The following is an 18,970-nucleotide window of genomic DNA, read 5'->3' on the forward strand; positions in this document are numbered from 1 at the left end:
AGGCAGCAGATACTTTGATCATCTATGCCTTGCAGCCTTTCATCTTCCTCTTCCAAGATATTTCCAGAAGCATGGGGAAGGTGCTGGCTATAGATGGATTTACTGGGGTCAGGGAACCCATTGTCAGTTAAACTCTGTGTTTTGACATGTTGTGGCCTTTGTAATCAACTCAAACAGAAGCCTTGTTGATGAAAGTGACAGCTGCATTTCTCCACAGATAAAAGAATATAGATTTAGAATCCAATGTTAAGACAAGCAGGGCTGGTGAATGCCTTTAATCCCAGAAATCAGGAGGAAGAGGCAAACAGATTACTGAGTTCAAAGCTAGCCTGATTGACAGAGCAAGTTTCAGGACAGCCAGAAAAATACAAGCAAAAAGACTGTAACGATGAATCATATCATGTTGTTCTTTTCAAACAATAAAAAGGTAGTTTACTGATAAAATATTTTAAAGGAATTTAAATATATGTATGTGTTTGTGAGTGAGTTAGGGGGGTCTACATATACATTAGGCATGGGTAAAACCATGCAACCACAGCATATGTACATAAAAATAACCAACATATAGATAGAAACATTGAATTTCCTGTTAAAAATCAGACCAGATAATTTTATACTTACAATTATCTTACCATCATTTGACAATGGAATAAGAACATAGAATTATAAGAATTTACTACAAGCAAAATATTATTTTATTAATTATTTTTTTTCAATTTTATTGGATAATCTCTGTATTTACATTTCAAATGTTACACACTTTCTTTTCCACTCCCCTCCCTCAGTACCCTCAATTTGCTTCAATGTAGGTGCTCCTTCTCCCAAGCACACTCTGCATCTCAGTATTTTGGCAGGGTAATGATGTTGTTCTTCACATGACGTTGCAAACCTTTCAATCCTTCAGTCCTTTCTCTAACTCTTTCATTGGAGTCCCTGTGTTCAGTCTGATGATTAGCTACAAGCATCCTCATCTGTATCTATATGACTCTAGCAGAGTCTCTGAAGAGACATCTATATCTCGTCCCATGAAACACTTCTTAGCATCAGCAATAGTTCTTGAATTTGGTGGCCGCATATGGAAAGGTTTTCCAGGTGAGGCAGTCTCTGTAGATCTTTTCTTCAAAGCCACCTCCTCTATTTATCTTGTATTTGCCCCCATGAGTGTTTTGTTCTCCCTTCTAAGAAGGACTGAGGAATCCACCTTCTGGCCTTCTTGCTTTTGGAGCTTCGTAAGATTTGTTCATTGTTTTTTTGGGTATCCCAAGATTTTGGGCCAGTATCCACTTATAAGTGAATACATACCATGAATATTCTTTTGTGACTGGGTTACTTCAGTTATGATGATAGCTTCAAGTTCCATCCATTTGCCTAGGAATTTCATGACCATGATTTTAGTAGCTAAGTAGTGCTCCATTGAGTAAATGTACCACAATTTCTGTATCCATTCCTCTGTTGAAGGACATCTGGGTTTTTTCCAGCTTCTGGCTATGATAAATAAGGCTGATATAAACATGGTTGAGCATGTGTCCTTGTTATATGTTGAAGCTATACCAGGAATGGTATAGCTGAGTTCTCAGGTAGTTATATGACAAATTTTCTGAGAAACTGCCAGAGTGATTTGCAGAGTGGTTGTACCAGTTTACAACCCAACCAAAGTAGGAGGACTGTTCCTCTTTCTTCACATTCTTGCCAGTATCTGTTGTCACCTGAGATTTTGATCTTAGCCATTTTGACTGGTATGAAGTAGAATCATAGGATTGTTTTGATTTACATTTCCCTGAAGACTAGGGATGTTGAGCATTTCTTTAGTTGTTTCTCAGCCATTCAACATTCCTCAGTTGAGAATTCTTTGTTTAGCTCTGTACCTTAATTTTATAGGATTATTTGATTCTCTAGTGTCTAAGTGATTGATTTCTTTGTATATATTGGATACTAGTCCTCCATCAGATGTAGAATTGGTAAAGTTCTTTTTTTCCAATTTGTTGGTTGCCATTTTGTCCTTTTTACAGTGTCCTATGGAGGCTTTGCCATTTTATAAATTTCCCTTTTTCAATTCTTGATCTTAGAACATAAGCCATTGGTGTTCTGTTCAGGAAATTTTTCCCTGAGCCTATGTATTCTAAGCTTTTCCCCACTTTCCAATTCTATTAGTTTCAGTATACCTAATTTTATATGGAGGTCTTTGATCTAATTGGCTTAGAGCTTTCTACAAGGAGATAAGAAGGGATTGGTTTGCATTCTTCTACATGCTGATTGCCAGTTGAACCAATACCATTTGTTGAAGAGGCTGTTCTTTTTCCACTGAATTTTTTCAGCTCCTTTTTCAAAGATCAAGTGAACATTGGTATGTGGGTTCATTTCTGGGTCATTGGTTCTATTCCATTGATTTACCTGCATGTCTTTGTACAATACCAAGCAATTTTTATCAAAATTTCTCTGTAATACAGCTTGAGGTCAGGAATGTTGATTCTCACAGAAATATTTTTATTGTTGAGAAAGATTTTTGCTATTCTGGGTTTTTTATTATTTCAAATGGATGTGCAAATCACTTTTGCTCACTCTATGAAAAATTGAGTTGGAATTTTTATTGGGATTGCACTGAATTTGTAGATTGCCTTAGGAAAGATGGCCATTTTTACTATGTTGATTCTTCCAATCCATAAGTATGGGAGATCCTTACATTTTCTGCGGTCTTCATCAAATTCTTCTTCAGACACTTGATGTTCTTTTTATACAAATACTTTATTTACTTGCTTTGTTAGGGTCACATGAAGTTATTTTATATTCGATTCAACTATCTTGAAAGATGTCGATTCTTTAATTCCTTTCTCAGGATGTTTGTCCTTTGAGAAGCGGAAGGCTACTGATTAATTTGAGTTAATTTTATATCTAGTCACTTGGTTTAAGGTGTTTAATTATACTGTCATATCATCTGCAAATAGTGATGTTTGGACTTTTTCCTTTACAATATTTATTTTTCGAACTCTTTTTGCCTTCTTGTTGTTCTGGCTAGTACTTCCAGTACTGTAGTGAATAGGTAGAAAGAGAGTGGACAGCATTGTTTATTCCCTGATTTAAGTGGGATTGCTTCAAGTTTCTCACCATGTAATTTAGTGTTGGCTACTGGTTTGCTTTATATTGCTTTTACTATGTTTAAGTGTGAGACTTGAATTCTGGACCATTCCAAGACAGTTAACATGAAGGGGTGTTGAATTTTGTCAAATGCTTTCTCAGCATCTAAAAAGATGGTCATGTGATTTTTTTCTTTTGCGTTTGTTTATATAGTAGATGATATTAATGGATTTCCATATATTGAACCATCCTTCCATCCCTGGGATGAAGCCTACTTGATCATAGTGAATGATAGTTTTGTTGTGTTCTTGGATCTGGTTTGTAAGAGTTTTATTGAGTATTTTTGCATTGATATCATCAGGGAAACTGTTCTTAAGTTCTTTTTTTTTTTTTTCTTGTAGGGTCTTTGTGCGGTTGACTTATGAGCATAACTGTATCTTTGATTAATGAGTTGGGTAGTATTCCTTCTGTTTCTATTTTGTGGAATAGTTTGGAGAGTTTGGTATTAGTTCTTCTACACAAGTCTGATAAAATTCTGCACTCAACCAATCTGTTCCTGAGCTTTTTTTGCCTGGGAGGCTTTTTATGTCTTCTATTTCTTTAGGTGTTATGGGGCTGTTTAGATGATTTATCTAATCTTGATTTAACTTTTGTAACAGGTATCTGTCTAAAAAGTTGTCCATTCTAGATTTTCTAGTTTTGCTGAGCACTGGCTTTTGTAATAGTCTCTGGTAATTACTTGGATTTCCTCAGCTTCTATTCTCATGTCTCCCCCTTTTTTTCTGGTTTTGTTAATTTGGATACTCTCTATGTGCCCTCTACTTAGTGTGGCTAGGGTTTATAGATCTTGTTGATAATTCTAAAATAATCATTTTCTAGTTTTATTGATTACTTCTGTAGTTCTTTTTGTTTATATTTGGTTGATTTCTGCTTGAGTTTTATTATTCCCTGCTGTCTATTCTTCTTGGGTGTATCTCCTTTTTGTTCTAGAGCTTTCAGATGTACTGTAAAGTTGTTAGTGTATGCTCTTTCCAGTTTCTTTTTGGAGGTGTTTAGAGCTATGAGTTTTCCTCTTAGTAATGCTTTCAAAGTCTCCTATAACTTTGTGATATGTTGTGAGTTCCTTTTAATTAAATTGTAAAAGGTCTTTGATTTTTTTCTTTCTTTCTTCTTTGACCAAGCTATCATTGAGTAGAGCATTGTTTAGCTTCTATGTGTATATGTGTTTTTGTTGTTTTTGTTATTATTGAAGAGAAACTATTCTTGATGATCTGATAAAATACATGGGGTTATTTTTTATCTTCTTGTATTTGTTGAGGCCTGTTTTTTAACCAACTGTATGGTCAACTTTAGAAAATGTGACATGAGTTTCTGAGAAAAAGTGATATTATTTTTATTTTAGAATGAAATAGTCCATAGATGTCTGTTAAATCCATTTGGTTCATAACTTACGTTAACCTTACTGTGTCTCTCTGTTCAGTTTCTGCATCCAGGATCTGTTCATTGATGATAGTAGAGTGTAGAAGTCAAGTGTTCTTCCTTGTCCTTTTTTGATGACTTTTGGTTGAAAATCTATTTTATTTGATATTAGGATGGCTACTCCAGAGTGTTTCTTAGGTCCATTTGCTTATAAAGATTTTTTTTCCCCAAAGTTCACTCTAAGGTAGTGCTTGTCTTTGTTGCTGAGATGAGTTTCCTGTATGAAGCAAAATACTGGACTTTTTTACCTATGCAGTCTGATAGTCTATGTCTTCTTATTGGAGAATCGAGTCCATTGATGTTAAGAGATTTTAAGAAATAGTGATTGCTGTTTACTGCTATTTTTGTTGTTAGAGGTAGAGTTATATTTTTGTGCTTTTTTCCTTTGTTTTTTGTTTCAAAAAAGATTAGTTTCTTGATTTTTTAGGGTGAAGTTTTCCTCTTTGTGGCAGAGTTTTTCATCTATTATTCTTTGTAGGGCTGGATTGGATTTGTGGACAGATATTGTATAAATTTGCTTTTGTCCTGTAATATCTTGATTTCTCCTTCTAAGGTGATTGAGAGTTTTGTGGATATAGTAAACTGTGTATAGTAAACTGTCTTTTCTTAGGGTCTGTATGATGTCAATCCAGGATCTTCTAGCTTTTATAGTCTCTGTTGAAAACTCTGGTGTGATTCTGATTGGTCTGCCTTAACATGAAACCTGTCCTTTTTCTCTGATTGCTTTTATGATTCTTTCTTTGTTTTGAGCTTTTGTTTTTTTTGTTGTTTGTTTGTTTGTTTTGTTTTTTTACTATTATGTGTTGGGAACCATTTACTTTCTGGTCCAGTCTATTTGGAGTTCTGCAGGTTCCTTGTAAAATCATAGTCATCTTTTTTAGGTCAGGGATATTTTCCTCTATAATTTTGTTGAAGATATTTACTGGCCCTTTTAGATTGGAGTCTTTCCTCTCTTTTACACCTATTATCCTCAGGTTTTGTCTTCTCATTGTGTCCTGGATTTCCTGGATGTTTTGGCTTAGAATCATTTTGGTTTTTACACCTTCTCTGATTGTTATGTCAATGATTTCTATGGTATCATTTTCTCCTGAGATTCTCTCCTTTGTCTCTTGTCTTCTGTTGGTGATGTTAGCATCTATGACTCCCGATATCTTTCCTAGGCTTTCTCACCTCTGGGGATTTTGTGTGTGTGTGTGTGTGTGTGTGTGTGTGTGTGTGTGTTTATTGTTACTATTTTTGCACTCAGTACCTTCACCTGGTTGTCTGTGCTCTTCTTTAAGTGGTTTTTGTGATTTCTTGTATTTCCTATTTAAGGGCTTCAACTTATTAGCTTTTGTTCTCCTGGCTTTTCTATATTTCTTACGTGTCTTATTTGTTCACTTATTTATTCTTAAATATCTCCATCATCATCACCATCATGAAATACAATTTTAAGTCTAAATCTTATTTTTCTAGTGAGTAGGGATATCCACTATTTGAAGTTGTGGGAGATCTGGGTTCAAATATTGCCAGGTTGTCTTGGATTACATTTCTTAAAGTCTTGTGCTTACCTCTCTCCATCTTGTTATTGGTGATTCTAAGTAATCTTATTGTCTCTTACTGGAGCTATTCTCTTGTGAGTCTGTGGGACCATGATCTCCAGAGGGAGATTGTTCCTGGGTTTTCAGCTCTCTGGGTAGGTTGTGAGTTCTGATGGCAGTGCCCAGTCCTGATGCAGCTGGGCCAGGTGTGGCCTTGTGCTAGGTGTGGCCTTGTGCTGTAAGTATGAGGTCTCAGGCAGCACTAAAAGTTCTGGACGGCCTCTCCAGGATGGACACTGGGGAGTGGATGGTGACTCACCCCTCAGCTTAGAATGGATAGCCCTCCTGCAGCTCTTTGGAGTACCCTGTGACCTTTTGGCGGGCTGCTGGTCCTGATGAATCTCTCTTTACTAATTCTTAAATTTATTTTTTGATACTTCATACATGAACATTGCTTCTAAATTAGTCCTGTCTTTTCCTTACCTCACTCCAACTTTTCCCTTTCTTCTTCCCAAATTCATAGCCTTTCATGTATATCTATATGTATATGTATATGTATATGTATATGTATATGTATATGTATATGTATATGTATATGTGTATGTGTATGTGTATATGTATATGTATATGTATATGTATATGTATATGTATATGTATATGTATATGTATATGTATATGTATATGTATGTATATGTATATGTATATGTATATGTATATGTATATGTATATGTTTGTGTTTACATATTCTTATACATATGTATACAACCCAATGATTCCATTTAGAACAGCAGCTCTCAACTTTCCAATGCTGAGAACTTTAATACTGTTCCTCATGTTATGGTGAACCACAAAATAATACCCATTGCTTCCTCATAACTGTAATTTTGCTACTGTTATTAATTGTAACATAAAAATATGTGTTAGCCAAGGGCCTGAGGTAACCCCAGTAAAAGTGTGGCTCAATCTAAAACGTCATCATGATCTACATGTTGAAAACCACTGATCTAGGAGAAAAAGTATGTTTTTGATTAATTGATGTATGAAAGCATAGCTGTAATGCACAACGTGATAGGAGAGGTACTGGTTTGATCAGTCCTGGGGCACTACTTCGTGCCTACATAAGTCTTGGTGCAGCATTGGGTAATATTTTATTTGAATTAAAAAATAAAATAATTTTGCTTTTCATTATATTACTGAAAATGATGCAAAATATTTTAGAACTCAAATGCTAAGATAAATATAATCAAAGATTTATAATAAATATATGTACATTTGTTTATATTTTTAATTATTAATAGTCAGTATAACTTTCCCCATTCATAAAATGTCAAGACTTTTAATTGTCTTGTTTGTTTTGTCTTTGGAATAACAACTCTATGCCTGATGTATCAAAATTGTATAAATTAAAGAGAAGACAAATGAACTGCTTTCTCTAATTAATTCAAATTTAAGATTCTATGTATTAAGCTGAGCTTCAATGCATAACAAACAATTGCATGATATCACTAATCTGATAAATTCCCGACCTTAGATATAAACAAATGTCACCAAAAACTTTAGACTTTTCAAATTAGCAGTGGAACACAATGTTTTAATACATGATGTACAAATGATCACCCCTGGCCCATTATGGGTAGTTGGGATAGAAGGATTTTATAATCTACTAATGGTTTCAATACCAGTAAACGCATGGTTCTGTGTTTAAAATCTAAACAAGAAAGTAACATTAGTCTTTCACATAAACTTAGCATTGGGACCTACTAATCTTGGAGAAAAGTAAGGCATAAACTAATGGTAACCCTATCAACACATGCAAAACAGTTGACTGAAAATACATTTGAGTCTCTCAACAGATAAAGGTGTGAACTTCTCCATACATCATCTTAATGGTAGTTTTTCTACAACGTGACATGGAACACTCTTTTCATATTTCATGAATTCAACTTGCCTGACTTCCAAATGCCAAATATACTAGTAAACAGTGTCTTAATATTCATGGGATTTATAGATGGCTTTGACAGTTGTCAACTAGAGAAATGGCTTCATCAGTAAGGAATCTGACTTATGATTTCTGGCACACACAAAATCATGTAGTCATTCACATATGCATTTTCTCTGAAAGGTATTCTTTGCAATGGTAATCTTTATGAAAATTATACAGATTTAAAATCTTTCCTGCCAAGGAAGAATATTTCAAATACTACTTGACTATACACTTAATATACAGGAAATTTTGTTAGACTCATACATTTAAAAGTTATAATATTTTACAGATATACTTTGATAGACACAGACAAGTAAGGCTGCTGTTGCTTCTCAAGAAGGTATACCATTAAAACACAAGTCACATTTACATGGGGATGACTTTTATCAAGTGAAGGTGTGTTTTCCCAGTGTAAGGGAATGCTAAGGTGGAGAGGATGTTTGGGAGAGAAAGCACCTTCATGGAACAAGTGGAGGGGAAAGAGGGATGGGAGTAGGGGGATAGGGTTAACATTTTAAATGCAAATATAGAAAATATCCAATTAAAAAAGAAACAAAAAACAAAAATAAATCTAAAAGCTATTCTTAACGCATAGTAGGTAGTTAGCTGACCCCTGACCTAAATAATGCTGTAAAGAGCAGATGGCCTGAATATTCTTACTTCATGTTTATGTACATAGGATTTATGCAAAAGACAGTTAAAAGTATAAAGATCTCTTGAAAAAAGAAAACAATATGTCTTAAGAACAAATATCAGTATTAAAATCAGATAACACAAAATCAATAAATTGGGAAGGGGGATAACATTTAAAATGTAAATAAATAAAATAACCAAGAAAAAGAAGTTGCTTTATAGAGCTGCTTGTGAAAAAAAAAATATTTAGAGTCTTATATTTTTATCCAGTGGCAGTAATTAATTATACATTGAATAAATTTTATTCAGACACAGATACTATTTGATAATTTAGTATAAGTGTTTGTTCATTGTATTAACCTGAAATCCTACAAGTAGAGAGAGTCAGAGCAATAATTACAGCGTGGTTAAATATATTCATCAGCTTTTGGTCCTTTACCAAATTTTTGTCAGGTTTCTAAGCACATTATGAATATTACCTCAATCAGCTAGGTACCATAATCAGCCAACTCTGCAGATGGAATGAGCTAAATAATCTGCTGTAGATTTTAGCACTAGCAGCAGTTGAAAACTGGTGAGGAGCTGGGGCACTGCATTCTACAGCCTGAGGTCAGAATGTGAACCTCAGTGAGACCCTCTGCAACACACCCACCCCAGTGCCATTCAATGCTTTTCAGTTGAATGAAATAAATACATACAATTTATTCCTATTGAGTAGTACCTAAAATATGCCTAGAAATACCCTCTTTTGTGTGATTTGATTCTATCAACAGTAGAAGCTAATGTGTATACTTTGAGGTCAGTGTGACGCCTTTTGTTTTTTTTTTTTTTTTTTTGTTTTTTTTTTTTTTTTTTTTTTTTTTTTAGTTAAGAAATTTTAACTGAGATTTTTTATGGTTATTTTATTTATCTATGTTTAAATGTTATTGCCTTTCCCACTTTTTACTTCACAAACCCCCTATCCCATCTTCCCTCTCTCTGCTTTTATAAGGGTGTTCCTCCATCTGCCTATCTACTCCCACCTCACCTTCCTAGAATTCCCCATATGCTAGGGCATGGAGCCTTCACAGGACCAAGGCTCTTCCCTGCCATTGATGCCAGACAAGATCACCCTCTGCCACATATGCAACTGGAGCCATGGGTCCCTCCATGTAAACTCCTTGGTTGGTAGTTTAGTCCCTCGGAGCTTTGAGGATCTGGTTGGTTGATATTGTTGTTCTTCCTATGGGGCTGCAATCCCCCTCAGCTCCTTCAGTCTCTCCTCTCTCCTCTCCACTGGGATACTGTGATCAGTATGATAATTGACTGTTTGCTTCCAAATCTGTATTGTTCAGGCTTTGGCAGAGCCTCTCAGGGGATAGCTACACCAGGCTCTTATCAGCAAATGCTTTTTGACATCAGCAATAGTGTCTAGGTTTGGTGTAGTCCCTGAATGTCCTTTTCTTCTGTCTCTGCTCTTTATCCCTCCATTTTTTTTTTTACATTCTATAGTTTCATACCTCCTAGCCCTTTAGAAAAGAAGATTATTCTGTGACACCAAACAAACCTGAGCTCATCCTGAAATCATAAGCTACATCATCCAGGGAACTCCGTTTCATTTTCTGAGAGAAAACATAATGCCTTTCTGTCTGCCCAGTGCACTGTTCACTCCGCAGCCAATTTCTGAAACATTTGCAGACCGCTTTCCTGATTCTATCTATTTTTTTTATCCAATACACACACTAGTATTTCTCTTGCCTTTGTATTTCTAATATCTTTTAAACTTTTTATGAACCTTAATTGGTATCTTTCATGTTTCAGTTTTAGTTCTATTTCTCTCATTGATCCCTTCCTTCCGTTATTTGCCCAAACTCAGATTGTGTTGAAAGTAAGACAGACATTCTCTCCGTGAGCTGTCTCAACTCTCATTTGTATATTGGGTTAATTTGATAAGCAGCATATATATCCATTCTAGACAGCATTTCTTTTTGTTTAGTTTTTAACAGATACAGGTTTTGATTACTACATTTTACATGACAGCAAGTCACCAGCAACCAAACATAGATCTCAGTTACCAGGGCCTACCTGTTCATAGTATTACATGAAGTAAAATATTGCTAAAAGTTATTAGGTCATTGAATCACTAATGAGCATTTAAATATCATGTCTAGAAACATTTAATCTTCTTTCTCTTTTCTATGACCTAAAAGTCATTATCCTCAAGTTGAGTTGGTGGTTGGTCTTTGTATACGAATTCAAGCCTGACTTGATGCTAAAGTGTATTCTTAAATATTACTGAGAAGCTCTGTCTGCAAAGCTGATTTACTGATTAAAAGAGCAGTAATGTACAGAAGTTAGAATGTTGTGGGTCCAGGGGTAAATCAACTTAACTTGGGGGGCTAGCTCTTCCCCCCTACCTAGCCACTTTCTTCATTGAAACTAATATTCATTGGTTAATCAACAAGCACACAAGCAAGCAAACAACCAAACCCAGAATTTATTGACATAGCAGACCACCAGCTTCTATCAACCCAAAGCTAAGAATGCTCTCACATAGGATCTGAGGCAGATAAAAGGCTTGTCCCATTTTGTTGTTACCATGTATCTGATGTACCTTAACAACTTCCCTCAGTTTTGGTGTTTTGCTGTTGTTGTTGTATTTTATAAAAAATATAAAATGTCATCAAATTTCTTCCACATTCGAACATTGGGGTAAACTGTGTTTCATAGACACACTCACTCTGAAGGTCTACAGAATTAGGTATGTTTTATTTCTTTAAGGTATTTCTTATTTGTGTGTGTTTGTGTGTAAGTGTGTATGTGTATATATGTATGTATGTGTGTCTATGTATATCTGTAGGTGTGTATGTGTATGCATGTGTGTGTCTATGTGTGCCTGTGTGAACAACTCTCTGTAGTGAGCAATCCTTGGAATTGTGAAATGTTACAAAATAACAACAAGTAGGATTTTATTTGATGGAGGGTGACATGTGTAAGATGAAAGCGATAGACATCTCATGTGTAAATTTTGAAAGGAAACTCAAAAGAACAGGACAGAAAACATGTATAAAAGTGTTTTCAAGTTCCCATAATCACACATAACCAGAAATTTCTCTCCTGATAACAGCCAATTGTCCTAAAAGCACTGGGTTGGGGACAATAACTGTACAGGCTTGCTTATGCTAACATTGAGTTATGTTACACTGAGAAGTTATCTAACATTTTTAATGACAATGGCTTATACTTTTTTCTTCCGAAGAATTAACTGTAAATTCTTTTTTAACTTATTGATGATTCTGTTCTGTTCTGCCAATGAGTATTTTTTTCGTTTGTTTTCTCTAGATGGCATTTGAAGTAATTGCACTTAAGAATTTTTTTAGCAGTGTTCTTTATATATATATATATATATATATATATATATATATATATATATATATATATATATATAAATCAGAGGAGCTTTTTTGTAGTTCTGCTCTACCAATGCCCATCAATTCCCAGGAACCATGATAGACATCTCTGGTTATGATGAATATAAGGACTATAGTGTTCAATAAAACTTTCATCAACCTTCTGGAAGAAAATGGAGTGGTGTAAATATACCACATGGTTTAGTCACTCATCAGGGACTAAGGTTTTTCCTTTTATACATGTTTACTATGTTTTGTTTATTTGTTTTAAGCTTTTTTAATTTTTAAACATATTCATTCCTCGTACAATAAATTTTGATTAAACTTTTCCTACTTCTAGTGCTCTTTGTTCTAGATCCAATCCCTCTCTGCCTAAAATTGGTGAAAAAAAAAAAACAGGCTTCTAAGAGACAACAACCACATATGACAACCTAAAATATAGGAAGATAAAGCAAATTCATCATAGGCAGCTGTAGATGGCACACCAACAGTAGGAAAAGAGCTCCAAGACTAGGACAATAGTCAGAGATCCACTCAATCGTGCTCTCAGGAGAACATAAACATATTAAACTAATAACTACAACATATATGCATAGGAACTAGTGTATGTCTCTGTGTTTCTGTGCTCAATGCTTCTGTCTCTAAGAGCTCATTTGTGACTCACTTAGCTGATTCAGAGGGTCTTATTCTCTTGGTATTTTCTTTCTTTCCTCTGGCTCTTCCAAACTTTCTGAGTCCTCTTCTCTGAGCTCAGGATCTGATTCTTATCCTAAGCTGATGGCTATCCCCAGTTCAGATTCTCTCAGTATAACGTACGGGTGAGGAACCCTGCATCTACTCCCACCTGCAGGCAGAGGAAATCCCTGGTGATGACTGTATAAGGCATTGATCTTTAAGCATATCAAAAATCATGAGAAATCATTTAATTAATTAATTAATTAATAATTAATTAATTAGGTTATTTGTTTTGACTAGTAGTGTCTGGTTTTACTCTAGGTCTCCCACCTATCTAGTCTCTGGTTCTCAGGCACTCAAGTACTGTGAAGTATGAGTTCATTCTCATGGAGTAGGCCTTAGGTAAAATGATGAGAACCAATACTGGAGGCTGATCTTTGAAATCCTGTGTGTACTTGTACACACACACATACACGCAGCAAAAAGCATCACACACAAGCAACAAATATTATTTTACTGAGTACTTTCATATTAATTATTTGAAATTACAGATTTCAATTAAAGATAATATACTTTGTTCTTATTCACTAACCTACAACTCTTCCCATATACAACCCTTTCATAGCCACACAATTTTCTATCCTTGTTTTGTGTTTTTATAAAAACCATCAAGTCCAATTTGTGTTGCCATATATACTTGGTAAGTTGTCCAACCACTAAAAGGTGATTGACATACTGGAAGCAGCCACCAATAAATAATCACCTTTGGGTGGAACTTCATAACCACAAATATCTCATGCTGGGGCGTGTGCAGGTTTTGAACTTGCTATTAAATATCTGTAATTTTATCTGTGCTACTATACATCATGTGCAAAATGACTGTTTCTTTGTTCACATCTTCTGCCTAAGTCCTACCATCATCTGAATGCTTCTCTTCCACAAAGACTGAGGAGTGGTACATATGAGCTTTCAAGTGAAAAATAGGAAATTTAAAAAAATTTAAGGATGTGAAAGCAAGATAGAAGAGTGTACAGAAAAAGAAGATGAACAATAAAGGCATTTTGAAAAATCATATGGAAAATGACTACTGTAGAATCTTCCTGCCTGTGTGTGTGTGTGTGTGTGTGTGTGTGTGTGTGTGTGTTTGTGTGTGTGTGTGTTTCACATTGTGGTTTGATTCACAAAAGGGAGTAGGGAGAAAGGGCATTCATCCCTCTCTTACTTTAGGATGGACTATAGGTAATGCGATTTTAGTAAGCCTGATACAAATTCTTGAGCCATTTCCAAGCCTGTGGGCCTAGGAACTCTGTACATAAAGCCTGGGGTTGAAGCTATAGATTATGGACTGCTAGAGGGATTTTTTGTTTTGTTTAGTTTTGTTTTGTTTTGTTGTTTTGTTTTTTTTTTTTTGTTTTTAATTAAAGGGGAAGTATACTGAGTACTGCTTAACCTCAACACATACCTTCTTTAAAACACACATATAAATGCCGGGGTCGCAGCCAGGGAGAACAGGTATGCTTTGACATTGAAGCACTTTCAAAAGCCAACAGCATGAGCAACTTTAGAAGCCACAGTTTGGAGAAGTATAACCAGGCTTTTTTCATGTCCGAGATTCAATCTCTCTTCACAATTCGGAACTTTCTCTGTCAGGTCCTCACTTTAGATGGCAGTCACACCACTTTGGACTCACACCACTTTCACAAAGTCACTATCCCCAGGCTTGGACTCTTTGATTACCATTACTGCTGCGACCTCTGGGGCTTCTCTGGCTACTGTAGTTGTCATCAGTCTGCATGGCTTCCTCACTAGTGCTCTGTGCCAGTGCCTGGACAGGCTGCATGGGAAGGTGGTGCCTGTTCTCCTGGGGTTTCAGCTTTGCCATGACACTGATTGTCCTGGCCATGGAGTTGGCTGGACTCCAGAGCCGCTTGCCCCTGTCATGGCGGGATTTCCCCATCATGTGTGCCTGCTATACTGTCCTCTTCTGTCTGTCCTATCGCCTACGTGCTGTTCATGTCTTATGGGTACGTCAGAAAATATGCTGTCTGCGCCATTATATTCTCCTGAGTCTCCTGTGTGGCTAATATGACAGAAATCACCTGGACTCATTCAAGGCCTGGAGATCTCTCTGGCTACATGTCCTCAAAGACTGGGATGCTCAAGGTTTTTGAATCCTTCGTAGCTTACATCATCTTTCTCTTTCTCAATAACCAAGACCTGAACACGCAGGAACTTGTCCTGGAGTGGTGTCTGGCCGTGTATATCATATGCTTCATTCCAACTATGGTGGTTATCCTGCTCTACCTTGGGAAATGTACCAACATCCTGCTGATCTGGTGCCCCACCTTCTTGACAGGCATGGATTTCCTGTGTGACCTCTTGTACACCACTGCCATTGTCCTCTGGCCTCTCTACAAATTCAGTGAAAGGTTTCATGGCATGCCCCATGAATAATGGATGCAAACTGCAGTTATAAACGTGACCACTCGGTGTCTGTCTGGGACCAACACACTGGCAGTGACATTCTTGACTGGAGTCAGCCTGCTTTCATATATAGCTGATTTTATGAACTCTAGGTAACTTGTATATATTGAGATTCTAAGATTCACATAAGGAATCACTTGCCATGTTCCTACTGTGACAGTTTCATTTTTCTCACTGCATTCCCTGTCCCTTTGTTTTTAGACCTGGTTCATTGTTCTCTTTCCTGTTTACCTTCCTCCCCCTTTCCTTGTTCTAGCTTGTTTTTCTTTCTCCATCCTGATTTGTCCCTGAGCTGTGTCTTCATAGCCTTCATCTTGAATACTTTTGTTTGTCCAATTTATATTTTTCTACTAATTTTCTCATCGCTTTATTTCCTGGTCACTTCTTTTTCTTTCCTGGGAGAGAACTCAGACTTCTTGCTGATTTTTTCACTATTCCCACACCTAAAGGTCTCTCCTGCATATATCCCAGGCTCCTCTGCTGGTCTTCATGCCATGAACCTGAGAAGGAACCTTTTGTTTTACCATGATGAAATGTTGTTTTTAATCTCTGAGTTTCCTCTTTCAACACTGATTATATATATATATATTCAAGGTCGGTTTCATTATATGGGTTTCAACTTATATTTGTATTTGCACTGATTACTGAGCTTTATTTTCTATATCTAACGAAACCAAAGGGAAGACTTAAAAATAATTTTACATCCAAGAAACCACAAGAGCTGTGCCCAGCTACCCACAAATAACAGGTTTTTAAAAAATCTATAAGGAGATGTGGTTTTGTTTTGTGTTTAGTTTTTGTTTTAAAGAAGCAGGGGTGAGAAATAATAATCTGGGATTTACATAGTTTATATAAATTTAAGGGTTTCTCAAAATATTATTAATAAAATTTAAAGCTTGAAAAAAAAACTGGGCATAACTGTGATCTATCTAATAAAGCTAGCACAGATCTTACTCCAAACAAAATGGAAAAAGATATTGCAGGTAACTCAAAACTGTTTGAAGGGGATAGAATTTAATTTATGTTTTGAGACTACTTGGCCTCAGTTTTGATTCCAAGGGAAAAGAAAGAAAGTTACCGAGTGTGCCAAGAAGAATGCTCACAAGCATTCAGATAGGAATAATATTTATTGCTCTTTAGGAGACAATTATATTTTAAAACTAGGTTGATAATTTGTTTAACTTACATTAACAACTGTCACAGCAGGATAACACCTAACCCCAGGAAACTTCTCAGGCAGAGTCACTCAGGAGAGGATCTTGGGAAATAGGAGCTCTGGAGGACAGTACTGCACAGAGCATTTGAGAAAATACTTCAAGAGAAGACTGAGAAGTGGGAAGGGTTAAAGAACCCCAGGAGACCAACAGAGAAAAATGCAGAAGATAAACACCACTAGCTAAAACACTCAGTTGTAAATGGTTTTAACAGGCTTTAGTCCGAAGCAGTTGTACAGAGATGTTAATTTATTTATGTGTAATTGAGGTAAGAGAGTCATCCTCAGATCTAAAAAAAAAAAAAAAAAAAAAAAAAAAAAAAAAAAAAAAAAAAATGCATCTCACTTTGGATTTTAAATGATAAAATGTATTCTCATAGCAAATGAATTTGATGAAATGAGTCAACAATGTATCAGTATTTAGATAATTTTTTATGAAACACTAATTAAGTCATTTATAATGAGTAACATTCCAAGAAGACACAATCAGACAGACCAACCCTTAATATATTAATATACCAGTTTGTAATTAAGAGCTTTTACCATAGAAGATCCTAATGAGAGTAGGCCACATACCATATGCATTGACTTGTTCACATTTATGTGTATCTATGTACAAAATAATATAAATATGTATTTAATAGTTGACCATGTTTTTCATATTTCAGGGTCTTTTATGGGGTTAAAATTGTGATAAATGGTTATGAAAGGGAATATAAACTCTCAAGCACTCATTATTGTACCACATTATTGAAAAATGACTTGAGACTTGAAAATATAGTGGTAAATATAAGTCATATTGACCATTTTTGTTAAAAAAGACTTCACAAACCCAAGTGGAAGAAGGAATTCAGAGTGTTGATGTCTTCCACACTGGACACTGTAGCCCATTCCCAGATGCTAATCAGAGCCTTGCATGAGCTTTGCGTCTGTTTTAAAGATGACAGCTTCACTAAATGTGTATAAAACTAGAAAGTGAGCCACTTCACACAAAAGAAATGCATTCAACAGGATTTGGTGACCGATTTTAGTAATCAAAATCACTATTAAAGTGCATTTCATAATATATTTCATAATTTAAGAAGGTATTAGGCCACAAACTAAGCCTTTGAACTGAAAGTAGGTTCTTGTCTAAAACTATAATCTCCATGTATAAAGTTCAGAGATCATGAAGTAATCACTAGTATTTTCCAATTAAAAAGTTGGTGATGTTATAATTCTTTAAATGTCCTTAAATTTACTTTGGCCTCTTCCTACAATCATGAAGACATTAAGTGATCAAAATAGTTGCGTATCTAGCATCAATTTTCTGTCTTGTAAAAAGAAAATTTAGCACTTTATATTCAAGGTGACCAACTCAAACCATTTTGTATTCTCAATTTTTGTATTGTATTTCAAAATAGAGGCAATAGAGACAAGAAATGAGTAAATTATCCAGGAGTCGTAAATCTTGCCTTCAGCTATGCCTTTCATATGAAAATAAACTAAAGACATTTTTGAAAATTTAAGTAAAAATGAAAGTATTTCAAGCAATCTATTTTTTAAAAAATTAAAACTCATACTAGTTTTACTTTTAATATCAATTACACATCAACCAAAGCTTTATAATTATTACTTTATCCTAATAGTCATTATTTTGTGCTCTAAGTATGTACTCATATTGCCAAGACAATTTTGATTATTTAATTACACTGGGCAATTAGTGTCTTTAATTTTACATTTACATACTAATTGATATATAAGGCTCATTGAGGATTATAACATTTTGCCACAGAATTTAAGCAATCTTAAACTTAGATATTTATCTTTTAAATCATGACAAAATAATAATTAATGTCCCAAACTTTATTTGAATGACTGAAAAAAATCTACATGTGCTATAAAACTGGATACATTATTCATATTTATAGAAAATTACATGATATGTAAAAAAACTATCTTTTAAAATTATTTCTTCATTCTTCAATATAATATAGCCAAGAAGTAAATATCCATATTTGCTGAAGGGAAATATTTTAAATTTCTTGTAATGCATACTGCCTACTAAAATATTCTAATAAAATTCATGGCTACTTAGAATAACAATTTCATCGTGTATATTATATTGTTCATATATTTGTCTACTTGTGATTACATACTTTATACTGAAGAATAAGCTTAAACTTGTACAATAGATATAAAATATAAAGGTAACATTTCTTATTCCTTTATCAAAATATTATCTACTACATTTTTGTATACTAATTATACATTATTATAATTATGTCATCAAACAAGTATTTAATATCAACATCATTACTAAATTTTTATTAGCCTATTGTGGCCGTGGTTTAATAATGACCCTGGTAGATTCACAGGTATGAATGCTTGGCCCAAAGAGAATAGCACTATTAGGAGGTGTGGCCTTGTTAAAGTAGGTGTGGCCTTGTTGGAGGAAGTGTATCACTGTAGTAGTGAGCTTTGAGGTCTCATAAATGAAACATCATGCCTAGTTACACTCTCGTTGTAGATCAAGATGTAG

The 18,970-nt window shown here is 34.9% G+C and overlaps 2 protein-coding genes across 2 annotated transcripts in view; both read left to right on the plus strand.

Moving 5' to 3' along the window:
- The window catches only part of GALNTL6 (polypeptide N-acetylgalactosaminyltransferase like 6), a gene marked incomplete at both ends in the record, with an annotated part of 1,121,308 nt that overhangs the window by 225,548 nt on the left and 876,790 nt on the right, over positions 1-18,970 (plus strand). The gene's annotated exons all lie outside the window — the stretch shown is intronic.
- Positions 14,416-15,332, plus strand: MYADM (myeloid associated differentiation marker; the record flags this gene model as incomplete). Its single annotated transcript, XM_080928585.1, is given in 7 exon segments — positions 14,416-14,492; positions 14,494-14,527; positions 14,531-14,742; positions 14,744-14,816; positions 14,820-15,198; positions 15,201-15,262; positions 15,264-15,332. Coding segments are annotated over 7 exon segments (906 nt in total).

This window comes from Micromys minutus, assembly GCF_963924665.1.
Source record: "Micromys minutus genome assembly, chromosome: 14".
NCBI lineage: Eukaryota > Metazoa > Chordata > Mammalia > Rodentia > Muridae > Micromys > Micromys minutus.